This window comes from Eleutherodactylus coqui, chromosome 6 (assembly GCF_035609145.1).
Source record: "Eleutherodactylus coqui strain aEleCoq1 chromosome 6, aEleCoq1.hap1, whole genome shotgun sequence".
Lineage (NCBI taxonomy): Eukaryota > Metazoa > Chordata > Amphibia > Anura > Eleutherodactylidae > Eleutherodactylus > Eleutherodactylus coqui.
Genome location: NC_089842.1, coordinates 12,886,205 through 12,910,184, shown reverse-complemented (window position 1 = coordinate 12,910,184; position 23,980 = coordinate 12,886,205). Strand labels below are relative to the sequence as shown.

At 47.9% G+C, this 23,980-nt stretch overlaps 1 protein-coding gene across 12 annotated transcripts in view; it reads right to left on the bottom strand.

Annotated features, from left to right (window-relative positions):
* The window catches only part of HSPG2 (heparan sulfate proteoglycan 2), a 162,142-nt gene that overhangs the window by 56,093 nt on the left and 82,069 nt on the right, over positions 1-23,980 (bottom strand). For 9 of the 12 annotated variants that reach the window (XM_066606258.1, XM_066606250.1, XM_066606251.1 and 6 more), the window contains 27 exons: positions 23,297-23,569; positions 20,619-20,738; positions 20,305-20,436; positions 19,778-19,922; positions 19,540-19,691; positions 18,657-18,803; positions 18,331-18,488; positions 18,077-18,256; positions 15,746-15,942; positions 13,089-13,236; positions 12,749-12,876; positions 11,595-11,681; positions 11,146-11,207; positions 10,485-10,552; positions 8,640-8,780; positions 8,375-8,557; positions 8,014-8,193; positions 5,591-5,709; positions 5,399-5,510; positions 5,207-5,320; positions 5,003-5,124; positions 4,832-4,918; positions 4,695-4,744; positions 2,964-3,070; positions 2,743-2,883; positions 2,438-2,629; positions 1,923-1,961 (listed from right to left, as the gene is read on the bottom strand). In XM_066606258.1, coding sequence (XP_066462355.1) covers positions 1,923-1,961; positions 2,438-2,629; positions 2,743-2,883; positions 2,964-3,070; positions 4,695-4,744; positions 4,832-4,918; positions 5,003-5,124; positions 5,207-5,320; positions 5,399-5,510; positions 5,591-5,709; positions 8,014-8,193; positions 8,375-8,557; positions 8,640-8,780; positions 10,485-10,552; positions 11,146-11,207; positions 11,595-11,681; positions 12,749-12,876; positions 13,089-13,236; positions 15,746-15,942; positions 18,077-18,256; positions 18,331-18,488; positions 18,657-18,803; positions 19,540-19,691; positions 19,778-19,922; positions 20,305-20,436; positions 20,619-20,738; positions 23,297-23,569 — 3,584 coding nt within the window. The remainder of the gene's footprint in view (positions 1-1,922; positions 1,962-2,437; positions 2,630-2,742; positions 2,884-2,963; positions 3,071-4,694; positions 4,745-4,831; positions 4,919-5,002; positions 5,125-5,206; positions 5,321-5,398; positions 5,511-5,590; positions 5,710-8,013; positions 8,194-8,374; positions 8,558-8,639; positions 8,781-10,484; positions 10,553-11,145; positions 11,208-11,594; positions 11,682-12,748; positions 12,877-13,088; positions 13,237-15,745; positions 15,943-18,076; positions 18,257-18,330; positions 18,489-18,656; positions 18,804-19,539; positions 19,692-19,777; positions 19,923-20,304; positions 20,437-20,618; positions 20,739-23,296; positions 23,570-23,980) is intronic. The other 3 variants (XM_066606259.1, XM_066606261.1, XM_066606260.1) reach the window with 1 other exon arrangement.

The window sequence follows — 23,980 nt, the reverse complement described above, 5'->3', positions numbered from 1 at the left end:
CAGCTCTGCTGGGGTGGGGTCACTAGAGGGATGAGGACTGCTGGAGTGGGGTCATTAGAGGGACCAGCTCTGCAGGGGTGGGGTTATTAGAGGGACCCGCTCTCCTGGGGTGGGGTCATTAGAGAGACCCACTCTCCTGGGGTGGGGTCATTAGAGGGACCCGCTCTGCTGGGGTGGGGTCATTAGAGGGACCCGCTCTGCTGGGGTGGGGTCATTAGAGGGACCCGCTCTGCTGGGGTGGTGTCATTAGAGGGACCCGCTCTGCTGGGGTGGTGTCATTAGAGGGACCCGCTCTGCTGGGGTGGGGTCATTAGAGGGATCAGCTCTGCTGGGATGGGGTCATTAGAGGGATCAGCTCTGCTGGGATGGGGTCATTAGAGGGATCAGCTCTGTTGGGGTGGGATCATTAGAGGAACCAGCTCTGCTGGGATGGGGTCATTAGAGGAACCAGCTCTGCTGGAGTGGGTTCATTAGAGGGATCAGCCCTGCTGGGTTGGGTCATTACAGGGATCAGCTATGATGGGGTGGGATCATTAGGGGGATCCGCTCTGCTGGGGTGTGGTCATTAGAGGAATCAGCTCTGATGGAGTGGGGTCATTAGATGGATTAGCTCTACTAGGGCTGGATCATTAGAGGATTTGCTCTACCTCACTGGGATCTTTAGAGAATCAGCATGGGTGTACATTTAGTCTATGTGGCCTATACAGATGCACAATGGTCCAGAGGGAGAAAGGGCCTATTCTTGCCCCAGAAGATTATAAAACCAGTATGCTTCCACTTGTATACACTCGTCATTGGTCTCTGATAGATTACACTGCTTCATCCTAGTCAATTGCAGAGACTGTATGATTGAATCAGCCCCTCTATGGTTAGATGACAGCAGATTATGCAGTGTCCATGAGGGCCTTAGTAGTCTACAGCAACATCCTGGGGTATTCAGTCTTAAGTGCCCTAGACCACCAAGAATGTAACTATAAACCTTTCCCACTACATTAAACCACCAAGGATGTTCTAATTAACCCCTTTAGTAATCCCAACAGGGATGTCCTCATTAACTTACACACTGCCCTAGACTACCAGAGATGTTCTGATCAACCTCTTCACTACTCTAGACCATCAGGGGTGTTCTTATCAACTCCACCACCGCCCTAGGCCCCCAGAGATTCTCTTACCAGCCCCTTCACTGCCCTAGACCACCAGAGATATCCTCATTGACCTACTTACTACCCTAGATTATCACTAGTTAATAAAGTTGAGCAATTTCACATGTTAAAAGGTTAATTGCTTTATGGATGTCATAGAAGGGGCTCTCCCAATCTGGGCCTTCCTTTACCTACTTGAGTGGAGCAAGCCGCTGCTATAAACAGCTCTGAAAATGCAAGTTCTAGATTTGAAGGTGAAAGGGGGTCCAGACTTTATTCTTGCACAGTTGTTTGTGTCCGCCCCTGAGGATCAAGTTATACTGGGGGGGGGGGGGGCTATCAATAAAGGATCGGCTAAACTGAGAAGGGATCATAAGAAGAGAAGGTATATTGGGGTGGGGTCAGTAAGGGATCATGTATGTTGGGTTGGGATCAGTAAAGAATCAGGTATATCGGGTAGGCTTAAGTAAAGGATCAGGTGTACTTGAGGTATAAACCAAACGGAAAGAGGATAAAGCATGCTGGACTGAGAGATTAGGACTACAAAGGGGCCATGCTCCGTTTTTAGCACAGATTACAGAAAATCACAGCAGAGCACAAAAAAAGTCTTAAAGTCCAATCCAGCTGTTATTATCATTGATGGTCCCAATGCAGGTCACACCCAATACATGGAGAGACTGTGCGGCTGTACAGTATATATATTATATCCGCACAATGTGCTCTATTGCGTTATAACCACGAGCGTCACATGACCATGCAGCATAATGCACTGTTCAATACCTTGTGGGCCCGGCGCATGCGAGCAAAGAGCATCTCCCGCTGAGAGTAAGAGAGAAACAGGGACAAGATAAGTCTCCGACCGAATGATCGCGGATGAGGCGTCATACAGGATACTTATATGAGGCAAGATGTGGCCCTGCCAGGTCCGGAGAGTAATAACATGTGACCCCTGTAACCGTTATTCCCTTGTCAGGTCTGGCACCACTGGGCTCACAATGATGGCCTTCAAGCTGCACATAGTGGTGCGAAGAGACACCCACCGTCTAATCCTGTTTTCTAAACCCGATAATCCCTGTAAGGTCGGAATTGCGCTGTATTTGTGCAGCACAACCGGATGTACAGTCAAAATAGAAATATTTGGAGCCAGCGGTTTCCCGGCCGCAGCGTCTTCTCCTGCAGGCGGCCATTGCTGTGTTTTTTACCTGCTCCGTTCACTTCCCAGCACTGTGGCGTTAGGTGTAAGGTCTAGAGGAACGGCCCAGGAGTCCTCCACTGCCAGACCCTCAGGGCATTACCTTATCCCCCTGGTAGTTCTCCGGAAGCTGCCAGTAAAAGGACTCCTGTCCTAGCTGGTCAAACTGGCGATAGGACATCTGCGGCCCATGAATGGACATCTCCACAACGAATCCAGTGGTGATACGGACGCTGCGCTGACGGTTCACCAAAGCAAAGTTCTGAAAGTTTCCAGGCAGGAATGGGCTGGTGATCTAGAACCATGAGAAGAGATAGATTTGCGGTCAGTTGGGGTTCTCCAATACAGTGCACGATGAAGTGCTATATAATGATCCCTAGAGCACCGGTGAACCTCTGACCGCCTCACCAGTTCACGATGATAGCTGGAGCTGGAACACTGCTGAGTGACTCCCATGCAGAAGCAAGGCAAGCAGCCATCCGGATTGTCTGCATTGAGGTAGAAGTGATTTGGGCGGCAGGTGCTGCATGAAAGACCCTCCACATGAGCCTGGAGAAAACAGGAGAACATCAGTTGTAGTACCTACCAGAAGACCAGCCAGAAAAACTGGAACAAACAGCGGCACCTACCTTACATGGGCACTGGCGCCGGGAGTCACAGGTGTTACTAATGCTGCCCCGCAGATCGCAATGACAACCTGTACCGGGACCCGGATCCGGACCTGGACCCGAGCTCGCTGAAAGGATAACAATGGGTATAATATATATTTATATATACACACAGGGTTATTGCAAATGATCTTCTCAATTTGAAACACTCAGGTACATAAATTTGATATCAATGGAAACAGGAAGTCACAAGTTTTGTTGTACAACATCAAAAATCTTTTCCCCTTTAGAGGTGTTTAAAGTGGCCCCCTTTGTCACTGGACATACATGGAGTCTGTAGTCAAGTTCCTGCCATACACGTCATAGAGGATCCCGACTAACTGATGCAATGACTTCTAGGATGCCGCAGATCATGGTGGGTTATAAGGGTGGCATGTAGAGTCTAATCACAAGACGTAAGGTCTAGGGAACGTGGAGACCAAAGAAGAAGTTCACTCTCATCATGACCTGCATGGCCAATCCATCTGTTTGGTAGTCACCGCTCACTTCTGACTCCATTGTGAAAATGGCGGGGTGCATTCTCTTGTTGGAAGATGAAACCTGGGATTTCCTGTCCCAGCCGTGGCAGAAGCCATATCTATAGTGTCTGGGTACGAAATCACCGGGATTGTTTCCTCATGGAAGAAGGGGTTGCACGCTTTCCTACAGGTTATAGCGCAAAACACATCACCGCGGGGGAGTCGCCAAATTATGAGGGTTTCACATCGGGATGATAATTTGTAAAAAATCCTGCATATTATATAATTAACCCCACTACAACGATGAAGGTTATTCATATAATCACAGAGTAACAACATACTCTAAATGGCCCCTTTATCAGCCCCCATCTAGTGGTGTGTTGGATTCCTTTGGCCTTCAGAACCGCAGCCTTTCATCGTGGCGTAGATTTCACTTGGTGATGGGATCGTTCTGCAGGAATATTGGCCCCTGCGGATGGGAAGCTTATTGTAGTCGCTGCAGATTAGCTGGCGGTGCTGACATGTTCTGACCAGCTGACAGGAAGGGGTCATCGAATCATGCTGCTTGCACCAAATTCTGACCTCCCAATGGCATGACGCAACAAATCTGGACCCATCTCATCAAGAGATGATCCTCTGCTGCTTAGTGATCCAATTTTTGTGCTCTTTTGCCCGGTGAAGTCTCGCCTTTCTTTTTTTCTGACACACAATGGCGTCTGCTATTATAATTTTGCATTTCGGCACATTAGTTGGAACACCACTGTTGTATTCGACTGACTGTTCAGAATGATTCCTGACACCCTCCTCTGACTCCTTAAGGTGACAAGTTGTTTCTGTCCACAGGATCCCCTTTCCTGGATGTTTTTCCTCGATCACGCCATTCTCAGTATACTCGCCGAACCATAAATCAAGAAAAAAAACCCATGCGGTCGGCAGTGAGCCCCCGGCTAGTCCAGCACCGATGACCGGGCCTTGTTGGCAATCGCTCAGATCGCTGGATTTTCCCATCTAATGTGGATTCACACTGAAACTGATCTACGGAAAACTTGTCACGTGATTTTATGCCGCACTCCGGGGTCACGGCAAAAATTTCCATACAGGGAAGTGCCAATCGGGAGATGACCAGGGGCTCTAATAAAGGGGCCGTTCAGTGTATGATATATATATTAGACCGTAGCAACAAGTCACATAAGCCATATTTTCCTAGATTCTCATGCAGAGCAGCAGAACATACTTGTGCAGGGCTGTCCTCGTGTGGGGTCTCCTCTGTATCCAGGGGCACATCTGAAACAACATCGCATTTCATTGGCATCGTATAGAGGCATAAAACAAGTCAGGAACACACGAGCGCCAAATGGCATGACAACTTACCTCTCGCACTGACGCCCAACATAACCAACGGGGCAGGAGTCACATGTGGGCAGACTATCCGTGTCCAGGAAGCAGGTGCCAAAGTATCTGAAAGATAAGCCAAGGACATTAAAGGGGCCAGACTAACACAAAGCACATCCACTACCGGCCAAAGTGCAACTAGTGACCTACTGGCTGGATGTGCCTCGGCATGGGCAAGGCTGGCAGTCTCCAGGACTTCCACGTCTTGGATCTCCGTAGAAGCCCGGCTTACAGCGCTCACATTTGGCTCCTTCCGTGTTGTGTTGGCAGTTCTGAAAGAGAAGTGATTGATGTACGTGAGCTGCACCGTAAACTGTGGAGACGTCCAGCGCAGGCGTCTTAATAGGCGCTCACCAGGCATTCTCCGGTCTCTCCATCACACTCTGTGGAGTGCCCGCTGCACTGACAGCGCTCACAGGTGCCCAAGTAAAGACCACTGGTGGAGCGGGTATAACCAATGTCACAGTCCTGGGGGCAAACAGCACAGATGAATCAGCACAATGCAGCCACCATTACTGGTAGCAGATAATATACGATGCGACAAACCTGGCAGGATGGTCCGGTGTAGCCGATTGGGCACGCACACTGCTCCACCTCTATGGCTTGCTGCAGTCCTGTGGAGTGGGGCACCGCAATGTCCATGTGGATATTGGAGATTCTGAAAGGGATAGCAACAGCAATATCAGTGCGGCATGTAACTACACCGAGCGTCGGAGACCTAGTGTCACTCATCATTACCTGCTTTCAATCATCCTCTCGGCATGGGATGCCCGGATCATCAGCACATCGATATCTGCAAGCGCCATCAGCAGGTGTTCCCGGGTGGCATCCTGACCGTCTGTCCGCCGCCATGAGCTCTGCCAAAGAGAAGTGTCATAGAGAAGCTTTACCAAGAGATGCCACTAGTTATTAAAGGGGTTGTGCCAATGTGGATAGCCCCTCCCAGAACGTGGGGCATAGGGCAAACAGTCAGATGATTTTGCCATGGCCACCCAAGCATTTCTTCTCCAGCATCCGGGAATGGCCATTTTATAATACCAGGACGGCACAATGTTCAGCAGTACGGGAGCCCCTCTTACTGGGTCCTAGAGGGGTCCTGCTCGGTGGCATTCAAATGCCCTAATAGGGAGTATGAACAAGGCATGTTATTTGGAACAACCCTTCTGCCCCCATGACTTACAAGTAATGCCGTATATGTGCAGTATGTAGATGGCGTGGGCCCAATAGCTGAGCCCATGACACCCGCAGCGGGAGCTAGCTATAGCTATTAGCTGGGGTCCTGCTGCAACACCGGGGATTGCAGAGAACAGCGATCGCCACCTTTAACCCTTAACATGCTGCAATTAATGTTGGCATGTAAGTGGTAATACAGTAGGACTGCTGATGGGTTGCATGACAACTGGATGCCAGATAATGAACTCCATGTCTCCCCTGGCTTTTCATAAGCGAGAAAAGAGATAATACACTGCAGTACAGAAGTAGAGCAGTGTAATATCTGAGCAATTATAGGATTGTAGGTTCAAGTCTTCAACAAGGACATAGAAAAAGGTGAAAATAGTAAAAAAAACCACATAATTAAATTTCAAAAATCTTTTTTTAGGCACTTTTTGCAAAAAAAAAAAAGAAATAAAATACACGTTTGTTATTGCCATATCCATAACGACCTGTACAATAAGCTGAGCTCACTTCTTATCCCGTATCACAAACGCTATAAAAAAAATTCGAAAAAAAGGAAGCCGAAATGTTTTTGTTTTGTTTCCCAAAAAACACAATAATTGATCAAAAAGTCATATGTACCCCAAAATGGCTCCATTAAAAACTACAACTCTCCATACAAAAAAAACCCAAACCCTCACAACGCTCTGTCCATTCATTAAATTCATTGAATGGCCAAGTGCTGCCTGTGATTGGCTGAACACTGTAACCAATCACAGGCAGCGCTCAGCAGTCATTCAATGAATGGCTGAACACTCAGCCAATCAGACACCGCCCTTTCAGCCGGCAGGATTTAAAATCCCCACCTGCTGATAGAACTTCATTACAGTGACGGGATCTAAGCGGCATCTCTAGTTTTTACTACAGCTAGGGATGATTTTTCATGGAAGGGCTTATATTTAAAGCCCTTCCCCAAAAATCACTGCGCGGGATGCTGGCTTATACTCGAGGCACCTAAGTTTTCCCAGCTTCTTGTGGTAAATTTAGGTGCCTCGGCTTATATTCAGCTCGGCTTATACTTGATATATACAGTAATTTTAGTCTCTTCGTAATTGTACCTATTTGCAGAAAAAAAAACTAAACACTGTCATTTGCACCAGATAGTGAGCTCTGTAAAAAAAATAACACTAAACAATGGCAGAGTTTGTGTGTTCTTTCACCCCAATCCCTCAAAAAAATCAATAAAAGTTATACAATGCATTATATGTACCCCAAAACTGTAACAATAAAAACTACAGCTCGCCCTGCAACGAACAGGTCCACATACGAATATGTCAACGGAAAAATAAATAAACGTATGGATTTTGAAAAAAAGAGATGAAAAGCTGAAAAAAATTGCTGTTCTCTTAGTACCAAACTAGACCGCGTACTTAAATAATGGAGATGGAATAACACCTCCACAGCGCCACCTATTGGAAGGCAGCATTCCTTCAAGCCAAGGCTGAACTCTTTATACAAGCCTTGTTACAATGACCGGGAATTAAAAGTAAAGCCAGACTCCATGTACAGACAGCTGTTTCAGGGTCTTTGCCCTTCATCAGTGTCCAGTAGGAGTCTGGCTTGGCTAGTGAGAGGCCTGGGATGGGGATCGGAAACGCTATATTTTCTCCTTCGGGAGAGCACCTAGACGGTGAGTGAGGAGACTCAAACTAACTTTGGCTTGAAGGAATGCTGCCTTCCAGTAGGTGGCACTGTGGATGTATTATTCCATTTCCATTATTTGCATATTACCCAGAGGCGCATGAGCGGTTTTTGAGTTTCCTCACTCACCATCTAGGTGCTCTCCCTAAGGAGAAAAGATAGCCTTAAAGAGTGAAGCGCAGGAGAGCTTTGGTGACTTTCCGGTCGTACGGACGGATGTGATAGTATTACATTGTATCTAAAGGTAATGAAGCGTTCAGTGCGATCGGGAGAATCCTTCTTCCACATCACAGTACATATCTCACCTCTCGGAAGGGAACAGTGATCGTAATCGGGAATCCGGGAGGGGTCTGAATGTTTGCATAATGCTCCAGGAATATTCCATTGCCCTGTAAGATGACGTACGGCTGCGAGTCCACAGGTCGGGCCTCCAAAACGGCTTCATATGTGATGGTATAGCGCAATTCTCCTCCATAAGACGTCACCTGAAACATACAAGTTCCCAAAGTTACAACTAAAGTTTAACTTATTCCGGGTGTAAACTAGAAACATGGAAACACAACCTCCTGTGGCAGCTCGGACTCTGCAGCCAGAGTCCGGTCATACCGCAGGAGATCAGCGCACAACTTGGATCTCTCGCTTAGAGGATAGCGGGCTCACACGTACCTTGTCTCCCTTAAAGCGCTCTGGCAGTACCCAGTAATAGACATCTTGGGGGATGCTGTTGAAAGCACTAAACGTAAGCTCTGATGGACCGGTCACACTTATGCCTTCGCTGAATGTTCGAGTACTGGTCGCAGTGGAGATGGAAAACGGTGCGCGCTCATGGCTGTCATAGGTGGAGCGGACCTACAAGGATCAGGAAGTCAGGTGACTAGAAGAGGGCGACCGGTCCCCGGGACCGCTCCACACACATAGGGGTCTCACTGACCTGGTCCCTGTTCCAGTAGGAGCTAGAACACTCCCGGGTGACCCCCATGCAGAAACACTTCAAGCAGCCGTCCGGGTTTTTATCACTGAGGTAGAACGTTCCACTTTTACATTCGTTGCACAGCTTCCCTGAGACGTGAGGCTGGAAGAGAGCAAAGCGTTACGTACCGCGAGTAGGAGGCACAAATGGATACAGACGTGATAATACATGGCACAGAAAGGCGAGAACACTCAAACATCACAGTATAAGGCCGACGGACGGATTATTGCTGCGCAATTCGCGGTCAGACACCCGCCGCCAATTCTGCAGCAATGTCCGTCCATAGACATGCTGTGTTAAACGTTCCTACCCTGCCCACGAGCGGAAACCAACTCGCCAACTGAAACCCAGATCTGGACAGGTGAGTATAGGGTCTCTGGGGGCGCCGGGTCTGATTCCGCTGCGATATTTCGCATCGGAATCCGACCCAGCCATGGGCATGGGGCCTAATCTCAAGTCACGTAAGGGCAATATTAGATGAGTGCAGGCTGCGTTCACACATAGTGTTTTTTTTGCAGCTTTAAAAAAACGACACAAAAAAAAACACATCCGTTTTTTACCAATTCATGCTGTTTTTGGAAAACCACCTGCGTTTTTTAATGTGGTTTTTAAATGTGAAAGAAGCACAATTAAAAACCACAACAGTAATGCCACGTGCGGACGCAGCCGTACGCTTCAGGCATACCAGCCTGTCCGGTTAGGAAGCGGAAACGATTGGGAATCCATTTCACCTGCTTTGGTGCAAATAAGAGTGACGAGAGGAACGCCGGAAAGGCGACAGCAAGACCCCCCAAAAAGGGACGGGAGACAACTCCTCTCTCCTTCACTTTCCTTACAAAAACTAAGGGCTCATTCGCGCGGATGTATTTTCGGTCCGTATTAGGTGTGTATTTATTACGCGTGTAATACAGACGGCATATACCCCACTGATTTGCATTGGGGTATTCAGATTAGCGCATTTTACACGTGGGAAATAATGTCCTATTTTGGTCCGTATCATAAACTAAAATTGCCCATTAAAGTTTATGGGATTGAGTAAAAACAGTTGCGTGGGCATTCGCTGCGTTTTTCCGCATGTTTGCAGGGGTCGGAGGGGAAACAAATTTGTAACTTAAATTGTGAGTGTGAAAAAAACGCAGTGAATACGTATGCAGCACGCACAGAAAAAACCCTGCATATGCACGAGATACACGTATATACACAGTTACTGCATATTTCATGGACCAAAATTACATACGGGCGTGTGATTGAGCCGAATTCCTCTCTAGTTCTGCGTTCTGCTGCTGTCCTTGTCACTACGGGTATATGAGGTGCTACCTGCCCCCAGTAAGGTGGTACAGGTGGTCCTGCTCCTCCAGGATGGCATATCTATACGTGCCGCAGCAAGAAGGTCTGCCGTGTCCCCCAGCACAAGAGCCTGGGCCCAGCCATTATATGAGGAGAGCCAGACAGAAGGGCATCAACCTGGCATCAAGACCGGAGGAGCAGGAGGCAACCTACCTACAAATGCCCTCCAGAAGGCTACTGACCAAACTCTCAGATTCCAAGAGGGGTGACGTCCTGTAGTGGGCGCTGTGCTCGCAGCCCAGCACCGGGCAGCATTATTGGCATTCACCAGAGACCACTAGGATTGGCAGGTCCGCCACTGGCGCCCCATGAAAGAGTCTAGAGATGCCACGGTGAACGCCATGCTGCCTGCAACATCATCCATGACCGGCTTGTAAGTAAAGAGCTCCCTTCATTTTTTGGAGCAGCACATAAGAGACCTCTGACAGCTCGGCCCACACGTGGCGCTCTCCCCCTTACCTTACACACACAGGCATTAGGAGTGGACACGGCGCTGCCTCTCTCGTCACATATCCCCGTCTGACCAGCTGGAACACACAAGAAAGCCCAATGAGTGAAAGGGGAATATAAAGAAATACTCAAACTGTAAGTACACAAATCCCGTCCTGACCGGGGCGCACGTGCCGCAGAACACGCGATTACAACATATACGACCTACTAGCTTCTTACCCACGACTTCATCCGCGTGGGATTTGTATTTATTTATCTATTTGTATATTCGTATATTGAAATGTAAAAAGTTGAACTAGTGAAAGGAATGTAACTGCGATCTGCTGTCGGCGCGGTGCGGCACACGACGTTTTTGGTATTGTCATCTGAGGTAAAATAAAAGCTGCGCTGTGATTGGTTGCAATGAGAAACACAGATCTGCTTTAAAATCGCAATCCACGTAAATGTGTCTCCGGTTCAAGTTTTAATCCAGGGCAACGCCGGGGTATTCCTGCTAGTTTAATAATCACATATGTGCAGCAACGACGTCTGCCCTCACGTGTCTGCCCATTTGTGTGGGCATAGCTTACGATGTGCACCCTCTACCCTTCTACCTTACCACACGGCGCTCCTACTGAGGAGTGAATCACAGCGCAATGCAAGTGCAGAGAGAATGAGGACCATTACTGACCACTGGTCTTCACACACCGTCCTCCAGGCTTCATGGGGTCTCCTTCATATCCCACGGCACATCTGGGAGGAGATACATGCTTCCATCAGCGACACATATGGTGCAAACAACCAATCCCTCGTTACGTCTCACCCCCCCATGCTACATGTCGCTAATGGCGCACATTATAGATAAACTTTGGACCGTATGATCAATCACTGCAGACGGCCATATTCTGTAACTCAACTTCACTGACAGCAAAGCTGACCATAGACCGAAGCTGGCCGTCCGCAGTGATCTTTCTATTAACTGTTTAAAGGGAGATAAGCGGCCAACTGCAGCTTGTCTGATCACGGTGCGTCCAGATGAGAGACATCAGAAGACCCGAAGGATCTGTCAGCCACATCTCATGTCTATTCTCTGCTTCAGCCCTTTACATGTATATGCCACGCACACTATGATAATGTTACCTCTCACAGCGCCGCCCGGTATATCCCTCCACACAGTTATCACAGGTGGGCTGTCCATCGGTGTCCAAAAAGCAGGTGTCTGAATACCTAAAGAGACAATTTGTGTTAATCTACCGCAATACTCCAAGCACTGACAGCACAACTGAAGGCCTCCATACACAGAAGACTACAGTCACCCAAACCCATTGATTGCGGCAGGAGCGGGCGACTCTTGTATGTGAATGGGGGTCTCTTAACTTTTCCTTAACCCTTTCTAATCCAATTGGTATCCTGGTTTTCCTAGGGGGCTTACTCTTTTTCTGCAGTTATACAACGGCGCTATCTGCTGGCTAAAGCCAGTACTGCATGAGGTGACACGCTAGATAGGCTTCGACAGCAGAGAGGCTGGCAATATACAGTAAGAGAACCCCGACGGATGTCTTCGAACATCGGAGCTGTACAGCCTTAAATCATTATGTCTTTAGATGTCAGACAGTGGATTGGAAAGGGTTAATAGTTGAAGTCGGGGCAAAGAAAGATCAGGCATGTTGAATTTCAACTCTGTGTCTCTCTTGGAGATGAGCCGCCACTAGAGCCATCTTTTTCCTGTGTAAGGCCTCATGTCCACTGGAGGATGGGATTCCATATGTGGGAGTCCGCAGTGGAATCCAACCCTGCCCACGGCCGAGGATACTGCGTTACCTGTCCGGGTCGTCCATTCCCTGGCCTGCAAATGCGTGAGGAAGCATAGGCAGGTGCGCCAGCGCGCATGCGCAGTACTTTTATGCTTCTGAACTCCTGCTTTTCAGCGGAATCCGCGGACCATCTGCAATTTAATTGCGGACGGGCCGCAGATCGTGTGGCTTCCATTGACATAATGAAAGCTGTCCATGTGGGATCTGCACTGAAATGGAGCATGCTGCGATTTATTTTCTCCAAATGCGCATGCTTAATTTCATTTGCGGACACCAATGTTTCCTTATGGCGACTTGATTTGTGGATCTTCCACAAATCAAATCCGCCCGTGGACATTGAGCCTAAAACACATGAAAGCTCAAACATGTGCTTAAGGGAGTTGGAAGAAATGGCTGCGGGCCGAACAAACGCTTGCCTGACAGCTACTGACTATTGAAGGTGTACGGCCACCTTAATACAACATGTAACGAGCAACTGACCTGCGACGGGGGTCCATGAGTGGGCACGGACACGCTCGACAAGCATCTGCAGTACCTCTGGTGGGGTCTCCGAAGAAGCCCTGCTTACACTTATTGCACTGCGGACCCTCAGTGTTGTGCTGGCAATTCTGAAGACAAGAAGCAAAGTGAATCAGAGTATTACAGGGGATAAGTACTATGAAGAAGGGCTTCTGTGTGGTGAACACGGCGTTAGAAGACGCCATATTAACGAATGACAAGACACAACGGGAGCAAAACAGGAAACGCACAAAGTCTACAAGATGAGACCCTCCGGCTCTACTGATGAAATCACATGGGTGAAGGCGGCATTATCCCTTACCATGCAGTAGCCGGTCTCCGAGTCACATGAACTGGCATGGCCATTACAGTTACACCCAGCGCAAGTACCCAGGAAGGGTCCACCAGGGACGCGTTCAAACTGCGGGGAGCAAACCTCACAGGAGAGGCCGGAATAGCCAGTCGGGCATCTGAAAGGCACAAATGACATCTACATCAGGTACCTCGCCAGGTGAGACGATGCGGCGTGGACACGTCGTTGCCTCCTATATCACCACTTTTAGACTGATACTAATACTTTTAATCACATCAAAGTTTATTATCCTTCATATATATATGGAATCTGTCTTAGCCCTTTAAACCAGGGGTCCCCCAACTCCGGTCCTCAGGGACCGCCAACAGGTCATGTTTTCAGGATATCCTATAGTAAGAACCCCTGTGGCAATGTCTGAGAAGCCAACAATAATTACATCACCTGTGCAACACTGAGGAAATCCTGAAAACATGACCTGTTGGCGGTCCCTGAGGACTGGAGTTGGGGAACACTGCTATAAACTAAGCTTATGGGCTGGAAGTAGGTGACCCATGGAGTTGAGGGATGTAAGAGCTATACTTACCTCCTCCATCGTTTCCTGGTGTGATCACTTCCTAAGTAGTCCGCCCATTATAAATTAGAATGGGCAGACATTGGGCGGCGGATTTCAGGGCTCACATCGGTGGAGGTAACATTTACAGTCCTGGACTTCATGGGTCACTTACTTTCAGCCCATTAGTTTAGTTGAAGTAGGTGACAGTCTCTCTTTAAAGGGGTACCCTAGGCCTTATTTTGCTATTAATGATTGACAGGATCAGCTGATTCCCGTGTTTGCCGTCAATGCAAGAAGCAGAAAGCGTTGACCATGGTGCAGCAGCCCGAGTTGGTACTCCAGTTGCAGTTCCCATTGAATTCAATGCGATACCAACCGGGCCAGTGTGTTATGATCAGCGCTTTTTGTTCCGGCACTGACTACAGTGACAGCAGCCCAGGAAATCAGCTGATCATCGGGGATCCACCAGTAATCAATAGCAAAAAAAACCTTTTTAAATCCCAGAATACCCCTTTACCTTTTTTTTTTGCAACTGCACACTGTCTCCAAATGTCAAGGCAAGCTTCTGAAAGGAACCTGGTTTCAAGACCATGCTGCTCCTCACAAGGTGGACATACGCACCAAAAAAAAGGAAGAGCTTCACTTTGAGGTTCTGAAAAGCCCGGAGCTCCTCTGATCTGGCCATTTTTTGGTTTCCTTTTGAAAGCTTGTATCAACATTTGGAGACCCTCTTCACTGCAGATCTGCAGAAAGAATTAAAGCCAGCCCCCGAGGTCCCGGGGACAACATTTTTCAAGAGACTGAAGGTGGGGAATCATATTACCTGATGCCCTCCATAACCTCACGGATTCGCATGGAGCTTCTCTGGTGGGTTCCATGATGGCTGCGCTGCTCCTCTTACTACCCAGTTCACTCTGTGCATCAGTAGTCAGACACTGTATACTACTTTCTGATTGTGAGCAGCATGTAATGTCTTAGACTAGCGATGCGTTGGCTGTCCTCCGTGTGCATCGCTAGTCTAAAAATCACCGCAGCCATCTTGAAAGACCATATGGGGCCCCAGTAACAGGCAGATCTGCAGCGGCACAGCCATAGAGGAGGACACTAGGTCCCCAAACATATTTTATCCCAGGACCACAGGGTCGCTTTAAATAACTTGCCTGAAACTATGAGATTTAGATCAGACACAAAAAGCAGACACTGGTCGCAGTCACATGCAAATTACATTGATGTCTATGGTGGTGACTAGAGATGAGCGAGCGTACTCGGTTCGGGTGTTTTTGCACTCGAGCACCACTTTTTCCGAGTAACTGTGTACTCGGACGAAAAGATTCGGGGGGCGGCGTGGTGGAGCGGAGGGTAGCAGTGGGGAACAGGGGGAGCTCTCTCCCCCCCCCCCCCCCACTCCCCTCTGCAACCCCCCGCTCACCCCCGGTGCCCCCCAAATCTTTTCGTTCGAGTAGTCAGTTACTCGGAAAAAGCGGTGCTCGAGTGCAAAAACACCCGAACCGAGTACGCTCGCTCATCTCTAGTGGTGACCAATATCCAACTGAGTTGGATGTTCTGTTACTGTCATATTGTAGTCGTGTTAGGTCGCAATATGACACCATTGGCAATCATTAGAGCTGATGTTATAGTGTAATGCCCCATTTAGTGCCTGACAGCGCCTCCCAGTGATGCTCGCTCCTATGCTGTTACACAGGAGCGAGTATCGCTGGCATCGCTGAAAGTGCTGCTGGCATGGAGGCAGGGCGGGCCAGGGAGCATTCTTCCCCCACCTACCTCCATTCACTGTAAGCAGACAGTCCTTCAGAAATGAATGACTGCAGTTTCCACTGAACGGCTAGTAGTTACGTTTTCTGTATGCAGAAACTGAACGACTGAACAACTTTGGTTCAGTCATTCAGCCGCTGCATGCATTTACATGGGACGACTATTGTTCAGATTCCCACGGGAGCTTGGGAATTTGAACAATTTTAAATGATAATCATCCCCTGTAATTGGCCCTTAACATTGTGATCTTCATGTTGCCATGTAGCCCTAGAGTTATCAGCACCTCCTCACATACTTCAGTGATGAGCTGTGAATGGTTTCAGGTCCCCTGAAATCTCACCTGCACTCCTCAACGCCAAGGGCCACCCCCAGCTGAGTGTACTCCACAGACGTCGTGTCCATGACGATGTCCGACAGCCCTACACTGGCCATCTTGTTGTCATAAATGGTCTGAATCATTAAGGCTTCCAAATTCTGAAGAGTCATTAAGAGGTCCTCGCGGGTGACTGTTGCTCCAGACTCGTGCTGCCAGTGTTCCTGCAGAGAGAAGACAGGCAATGTGTTACATGTCCTGCTAAACCGTTCAGCTTCCCTGAGTACTTTGCAGGCAGATGCATTCAGCTGTACGGACTGCAAATACTCGATGATATTACAGATGGTTCAGCAATGCACTGATATATTCTAGTTTCAGGCTTCGTTCACATTATAATGCTCAGTACTGGGCTATCAAAGCATATTGGACAGGCTGTAATGCGCATTCATTCCCTACAGTCCTAGACTCATTTCTATTAAAACTCAAGTAGGAGGTTTAGCTGCTTCCTCTCTCACTTCTATCACCAGTGACATTTCACTTCCCACCTCTTGATGTTGCAGCTTCATAAAATATAACGGTGAAGGCACTACTCTACCTGACAAGCCCCTAATACACTACGGGTCACTTGTGGGACCGCGCAAGCAGGGAGATTAAGAGAACACGCTGTAGTAAGCAGTAAAAGTCTTTACTGGGCAGCAGAATTAGAGGTACGGTCACTTGGACTTTGCACACAGTTTCTGAACGTTGCAACACAGTTTCAATACTTGGCGGCGATAGCTGTACACTTGGCAACACTGTCCTGGCTTGTAAGCCCTTGCAGGATCAAGTTACAGTCTCTGGAGGCCTTGTGTGGCTCCATGGACACACTTGACAGCTAACCATAGGGTCAGGGGCGTAACTATAGGGGGTGCAGGGGATGCGGTTGCACCCGGGCCCAGGAGCCTTAGGGGGCCAATAAGGCCTCTCTTCTCCATATAGGGAGTCCAGTACTATGAATAAAGCATTATAGTTGGGGGCCCCGTTCCAGGTTTTGCATTGGGGCCCAGGAGCTTCAAGTTATGCCTCTGCATAGGGTCTCACAGTCTCTATGGTGGACTCTCTTCTCACTTTCTCTCACAGCAATACAGCAGGTCACGGCTGGAGCTCCCACGACTCGACGGTCCAACTGACCGGACATTCTCAACTCCAACCAGGAGGCTCCAGAGCTCACAGCTCCGACATTCATGCTGCACCCAACCTCAGCAGTCTTCAGGACTTGTCTTGCAAGCGCAAGCTCGCACAGACCTCTTGTACTTGCTTGCTCTCTTCACTACCATGGCAAGGATGCAACTCTCTTTGTGTACCACACCCTGCCGTTTATACCAAACCCAGGGACCGCCCTATGGGGCGAGACTTTCCCTGCCATTCGTCCATCAAATGCCCATGTCCGCTAAGCACAGTGACTGGCTATGTGAAGTTTCAGAATGGCTAACGTGGCTTGGATTGAAACTGCTCACACAGTGTCCACGAGGGCCACAACAGTGACTGTAACATCAACCAGACCAAACATTTGCATGGCCCACCTTAGTAGTTATGCAATAAACATCAGCAATTACAGCATATACCCAACTACATAGAATTAAAGGGCATCTGTCACCATGTTTTTGCAGCCCTTACTGACAGCAGTACATGGTAGTGGCAGATACAATAATTACAGTGATATGTCTAGTGTATTTATCTCTGCAGTATTTTGCAGAAAATTGCACCTTATTAGTAGCAGCCGAACAGACTACTAGTCCTCAATATTCATGAGCTGCAGGCTAGCCACACCCACCCTGTCCTCCAATCATTGATTGGCAGCTGTCTCTCTATGTACAATAATCATTTGGTGGCTAGAGGGTGGTTAGGTGGGGCTAGCCTGCCCCTTATGAATATTCAGGACTACTTCCTGTAGTCCTCTACCTATGTGCTGCTACTGATAAAATGTAAATTTCTCCCAAAGTACTGCACAGATACATAAAGCAGACATATCACTACAATTACATTGACTGTCACTATGTTATGCGACTCTCAGAGATGACTACGAAAAGGTGCCTACAGGTTCTCTATAACGTTTTTCATCTCGCTTATACCCATAGACATCAGATCCTGTCTAACATGCTACAAGCAGTATGAAGGGGATGTCAGGGCGGGGGTCCTCTCAATATGATTGACGCCAGGGAAGAACTGGAGTAGCCGGACAAGAGAAGAAGCTTATATGACTGGCAATAGTCACTAGGCAGCTACTTCCTGTACCAGAAACTGAAGGCGGGAGTCTTGAAGACTGGACTCAAGGACTCACAAGTGCAGTCTGGTCTTTCTATTTGGCTAGAAGCTCACCTCTGTGAATTGGACCACTCGCTGGTTCACACTGGTTGGCTGGGTTGAGGACTGGACTCGATAGATAAGTTTTTGCCCATTTCCTATAAGAACCACATCCGGCTTTCTCACAGGCTCTGACTGACCTCTTGTCAGGCCGTAACGAACCTTATAACGGATCGAACCTCCATACGAGTCCACCTGGAATGAGATGCAAGATCATAAGATACCAGCCGGAACTCAATGACGGCATCCATGAAGCTCTGTGTATCTACCTTGTTCCCCAAGAACTGTGAAGGCAGCGTCCAGAAAGAGTCATGACTCAGAAATCTCCGAGACAGGTCGACCAGCTGGAATTCTTCCACATTTGTGTCAATTTGGAGCTGATTGGAGGATAATGGAGGAAATCCCTGGGGAGAGGTGACGTTCACTCCTACAATGATGATAAATAAGCAATGAGTGACGCCGAGAGGCAGCAAATCCTACATGAAAGCTCCATCAGGCAAACGGACTATGAGCAGCCAATGCTTCTCTAGAAGACCCCAACCATAACGGTGCTCAGAATATGAGAGGCTTTCGGATGGAAACCATTGGGACTCACCTTTAAAGTCATCTTCAATATCAAATCGGAGTCTTATCTGGTTTCGGTAACGACCTGTTTGATAGCAAACCTTAGCAACACCAAAGCAAAAGCAAGGAATGCACTTGGAGGTGGCTTCCACGTGGAAGTTGTCTTCAGGGCAGGGACCTAGAAAACAAGAAATCCAATACTAAGGTTGTGTAGAACCTTAGTAAGTTAGGGTCAATGGGTGATGTCTCCCAACCATCTTGGTTTTGGCTGGACAGTTCTAGAGTTTTGTATACTCGCCTCCTTTGCTTCCTGCTCCAACCCACACCAATATTATGGTTTCTACACACATTTCTGAGTAGCGAAATCACATGATCGCTGCAGCCAATCACTAAGGCCAGTGATTGGTCACAGCAATCATGTGATCTCGCTAACCCAGAAGTGAGCTGGGAACAGTAGTGGTGTGGATTGGAGCGAGCAGCAAGAGAGATGAGTACAATATTCATTTTACTGCATAAAAGGGGCATGTGAGGGGCACTTGTAGGGGCACTGTTACTGAGTGGGGGCATACTGGAGTATTGTTATTATGAAACGGGCAGGCAGAAGCACCATTACTGTGATAGGGGAACTAACGGGCACTATTACTCTGAGGGGAACACTAAGAAGCACTATTATTATAAGAGGAGCACTGAGGGGCACTATTATTGTGAAAGGGCCACTAAGGGGCACTATTACTGTGAGGAGACACAAAATGCGGGACTTGATAAATAAAGGTTGAGGTGGTATAACGGAACAATGTGCTGTGCAAGAATTATGTCAATCTGTTTGCAGTTCAGAAGTGGGGTTGGTATTTCCGCTCTCGTTACCCTAGTCCCAACTTCTAGCTTCAGCTTCTTGTACCATTCTCAGACATTACCTCGAGACGGCTTCAAGGACAGGACACCATCAGGGATTCCAAACACCATGCCCTTGGCATTGATGGCTTCACATGTGTAAGCACCTTGATCCGCTTCCTTTACATCTCGAATGATGAGCGTGCCGTGTCCGTTCTCGCTGCTCATCGACACTCTGGGGGTAAGGCAGAGGAAACCACCCACAAATTATCCTCGCACTCGCCATGTATCGATAACTCTCATATAAGGGTAGGCTCGTACCTGCCGCTGGTGGGGATGTGGCCCCAGTTTAGTCTCCAGGTTATGATGGGTGTTGGGATGCCAATGGCCACACAAGTAAAGCGTACGGTATCTCCTCGGGAAGCCATGATGCTCTCCTCGGGGGGTGTAATCACCTGGGGTGGGCCTGAGGGCAAGCAGAGCACTGGTAAACTCATGTAGGTTTAAGGAAGACCCAAAAATCACAATTGCTGCATATTTCAGCCGTTCCTGCAAGTTTTTGTCCACGTAAATACGCTCCGTGTTTACGCCTACAAGAATACACAGAAGGTCCTATTGACTTGCAGTGCGAATACTCAGTGAATACGGACCAAAACGGGACATACTGCATTTTTTTTTTGTGCGATTGAACATTGCGTGAAAAGATATGCACAAGTGAATGAAGACATGTAAATCAGTGGGTTCTATTCACTGCGTAATATGCTGCACAAATCTGCTTGCGAGGAACGAGCCCTTAGCGTTATTCTGCGACTTCCGTCAGGTGAACCAGGAGTGAGACTGTAACTTACTGCAGCCGATCTCATCTGAGCGGTCGGGGCAGTCGGCTTCCTCGTCACACTGATAACTGGCCGGGATACAGGTCCGAGACTGAACACAGATGAACTGATCGGGGGCGCACATGTCACTCGGCCCTTTGGTGGCTGCACAAGATACGAAGGGTTAATATTATACATTATAATTAGTACAATCCCAATATCCACCACAGTCACACAAGACAACAGTATATAGTGAGAGCAGGGAGCGGGCCGCACTTACATAGCCGGTCACCCTCTCTACGCTGAGCTGGGATTGTGAACCGCACAGCTCCATAGGATGTACTTACGGCAGTTTGTTTCGTCAGAACCGTCTCCGCAGTCATTGTCGCCATCACACCGCCAGAGCTTCAAGGTGCAACGGCCGTTCTTACATTTGAATTCATTGGGCTCACAGGGAGACGGGGTTCCTGGGTAGAAGACGGAGAAGAAAGGTTAGGATCTGTGTAGTATTATGCACCAGGGATGGTCTCCAGTACAGTCAGATAACAGTACGGTGTAGTATTGCAGTGTAGTATTATTCACCAGGGATGGTCTTGAGTACAGTCAGATAACAGTACGGTGTAGTATTGCAGTGTAGTATTATTCACCAGGGATGGTCTCCAGTACAGTCAGATAACAGTACGGTGTAGTATTATGGTGTAGTGTTATTCACCAGGGATGGGCTCCAGTACAGTCAGATAATAGAACGGTGTAGTATTGCAGTGTAGTATTATTCACCAGGGATGGTCTCCAGTACAGTCAGATAACAGTACGGTGTAGTATTATGGTGTAGTATTATTCACCAGGGATGGTCTCCAGTACAGTCAGATAACAGTACGGTGTAGTATTGCAGTGTAGTATTATTCACCAGGGATGGTCTTGAGTACAGTCAGATAACAGTACGGTGTAGTATTATGGTGTAGTGTTATTCACCAGGGATGGTCTCCAGTACAGTCAGATAACAGTACGGCGTAGTATTATGGTGTAGTATTATTGACCAGGGATGGGCTCCAGTACAGTCAGATAATAGAACGGTGTAGTATTGCAGTGTAGTATTATTCACCAGGGATGGTCTCCAGTACAGTCAGATAACAGTACGGTGTAGTATTATGGTGTAGTGTTATTCACCAGGGATGGTCTCCAGTACAGTCAGATAACAGTACGGTGTAGTATTATTTACCAGGGATGGTCTCCAGTACAGTCAGATAACAGTATGGTGTAGTATTATGGTGTAGTGTTATTCACCAGGGATGGTCTCCAGTACAGTCAGATAACAGTACGGTGTAGTATTATGGTGTAGTATTATTGACCAGGGATGGGCTCCAGTACAGTCAGATAATAGAACGGTGTAGTATTGCAGTGTAGTATTATTCACCAGGGATGGTCTCCAGTACAGTCAGATAACAGTACGGTGTAGTATTATGGTGTAGTATTATTCACCAGGGATGGGCTCCAGTACAGTCAGATAATAGAGCGGTGTAGTATTGCAGTGTAGTATTATTCACCAGGGATGGTCTCCAGTACAGTCAGATAACAGTACGGTGTAGTATTATGGTGTAGTATTATTCACCAGGGATGGGCTCCAGTACAGTCAGATAATAGAACGGTGTAGTATTATGGTGTAGTATTATTGACCAGGGATGGTCTCCAGTACAGTCAGATAACAGTACGGTGTAGTATTATGGTGTAGTATTATTCACCAGGGATGGTCTCCAGTACAATCAGATAATTTTACCACGATTAGCACGCCATTCCGAGTGCCGCACTAGCCACAGCACAACGCCGCAATTGATTTTAATGGGCCTTGCAGACCAGCGCCCGAACGCGGCATTTCTAATGCTGGGAATTTTGAGCGCTGCCTGCCCTATTTTTCTGCATTTTTGCAATTTTTAACGCGCCCATCACCCATCACAATGATGGAATGTGTTAAAAGGTGCTGTCAAACGCTGTACCATGCGTTCAAAAATGTGACTCGAAATTGCGGTAAAATGCCGCGGTTTTGAAGCAGCATTTAATCGAACGCATGTGTGAGAGTGGCCCAACACTGATAAATGTAAGGTTCTGCACATGGGCAGAGGAAATCCATGTCACCATGACACACTAAATGGGAAACCACTGGGGAACACTGACAGGGAGAAGGACTTAGGGGGTTTTAGTCGGGTTCTACCTCATTGGTTTTTTTTGCCTTTTTCTGGATCAAATTTGCAGGAAAATAGGCTGAACTGGATGGACATGTGTATTTTTTCAGCCTTACATACTATGTTACTATGTTATGCTACCAGTCCTATATTATTCCCCAGGGATGGTTGTGTGCAGTCAGATAACACTGCAGTGTAGTATTACAGTGTACTATTTCTTCCCCGGATTGGTCCCCCCATTCAGTCAGATAACAGTGTGTAGTATTGCGGTGTAGTATTATTCCCCAGGGATGGTCGTGTGCAGTCAGGTAACACTGCAGTGTAGTATTACAGTGTACTATTTCTCCCCTGGATTGGTCCCTTATTCAGTCAGATAACAGTGTGCAGTATTGCGGTGTAGTATTATTCCCCAGGGATGGTCGTGTGCAGTCAGGTAACACTGCAGTGTAGTATTACAGTGTACTATTTCTCCCCCGGATTGGTCCCTTATTCAGTCAGATAACAGTGTGCAGTATTGCGGTGTAGTATTATTCCCCAGGGATGGTCGTGTGCATCAGGTAACACTGCAGTGTAGTATTACAGTGTACTATTTCTCCCCTGGATTGGTCTCTTATTCAGTCAGATAACAGTGTGCAGTATTGCGGTGTAGTATTATTGCCCAGGGATGGTCGTGTGAATCAGGTAACACTGCAGTGTAGTATTACAGTGTACTATTTCTCCCCCGGATTGGTCCCCCCATTCAGTCAGATAACAGTGTGTAGTATTGCGGTGTAGTATTATTGCCCGGGGATGCTCTCTTGTAAAATCAATGAAAAGACACCTGAGAGAAGTAAACTTGACAATCTCACCGCAGTTGATCTCATCGCTGCCGTCCTTACAGTCCCGTTCTCCATCACACAGATACTCTCTAGGAATACACTGTCCATTCGGGCATCGAGCTTCTTCTCTCCGACAAAGGCGGGGACCATCTATTGGTAGCTTGGCTGTAATGGGCTTGAATGGCGTGGTGGCAACAGGTGGGGGTCTTGTATAAATGATGGGAGGAGGGGGGCTGCTTGGTCGCCTTGTAATAATAGGTCTTGTGGTGACGGGAGGACTGGTGATATCAGGTTCCGGGGTTTCTGGATAAGAAAATGTGTATTAGACGTTGGATATAAGGCAGTGGGGGTGCTATCCGCTCAGAGCAGAGGTAAAGCATTACAGTGCGTAGACAGCGGAGGGGAAGGGGAGGGAGATATTAAAATAAAACAGGACAAGCTGATATGAGAACATGCACAACTGCAAATTTCCTCACTGCAGAAGTAGGATATTACTGGGACGTGTCTGACCTCCGGGCCCCGCTGTTGATCACTAAAATGAAGGAGCCGCGTGATTAGTAAAGCACAACCGCCCCGGCCAAGTTATTCTCTGCACATGGAGCTCCTGCAGGGAACCTTTCATCTAGTGATGTGTGATGGAGCCGCTGGGAACTCACATCAGTCACAGCCGCTACTACAAATGTGCCTTCTTATAAGTCAGTATTACTGGTGTGC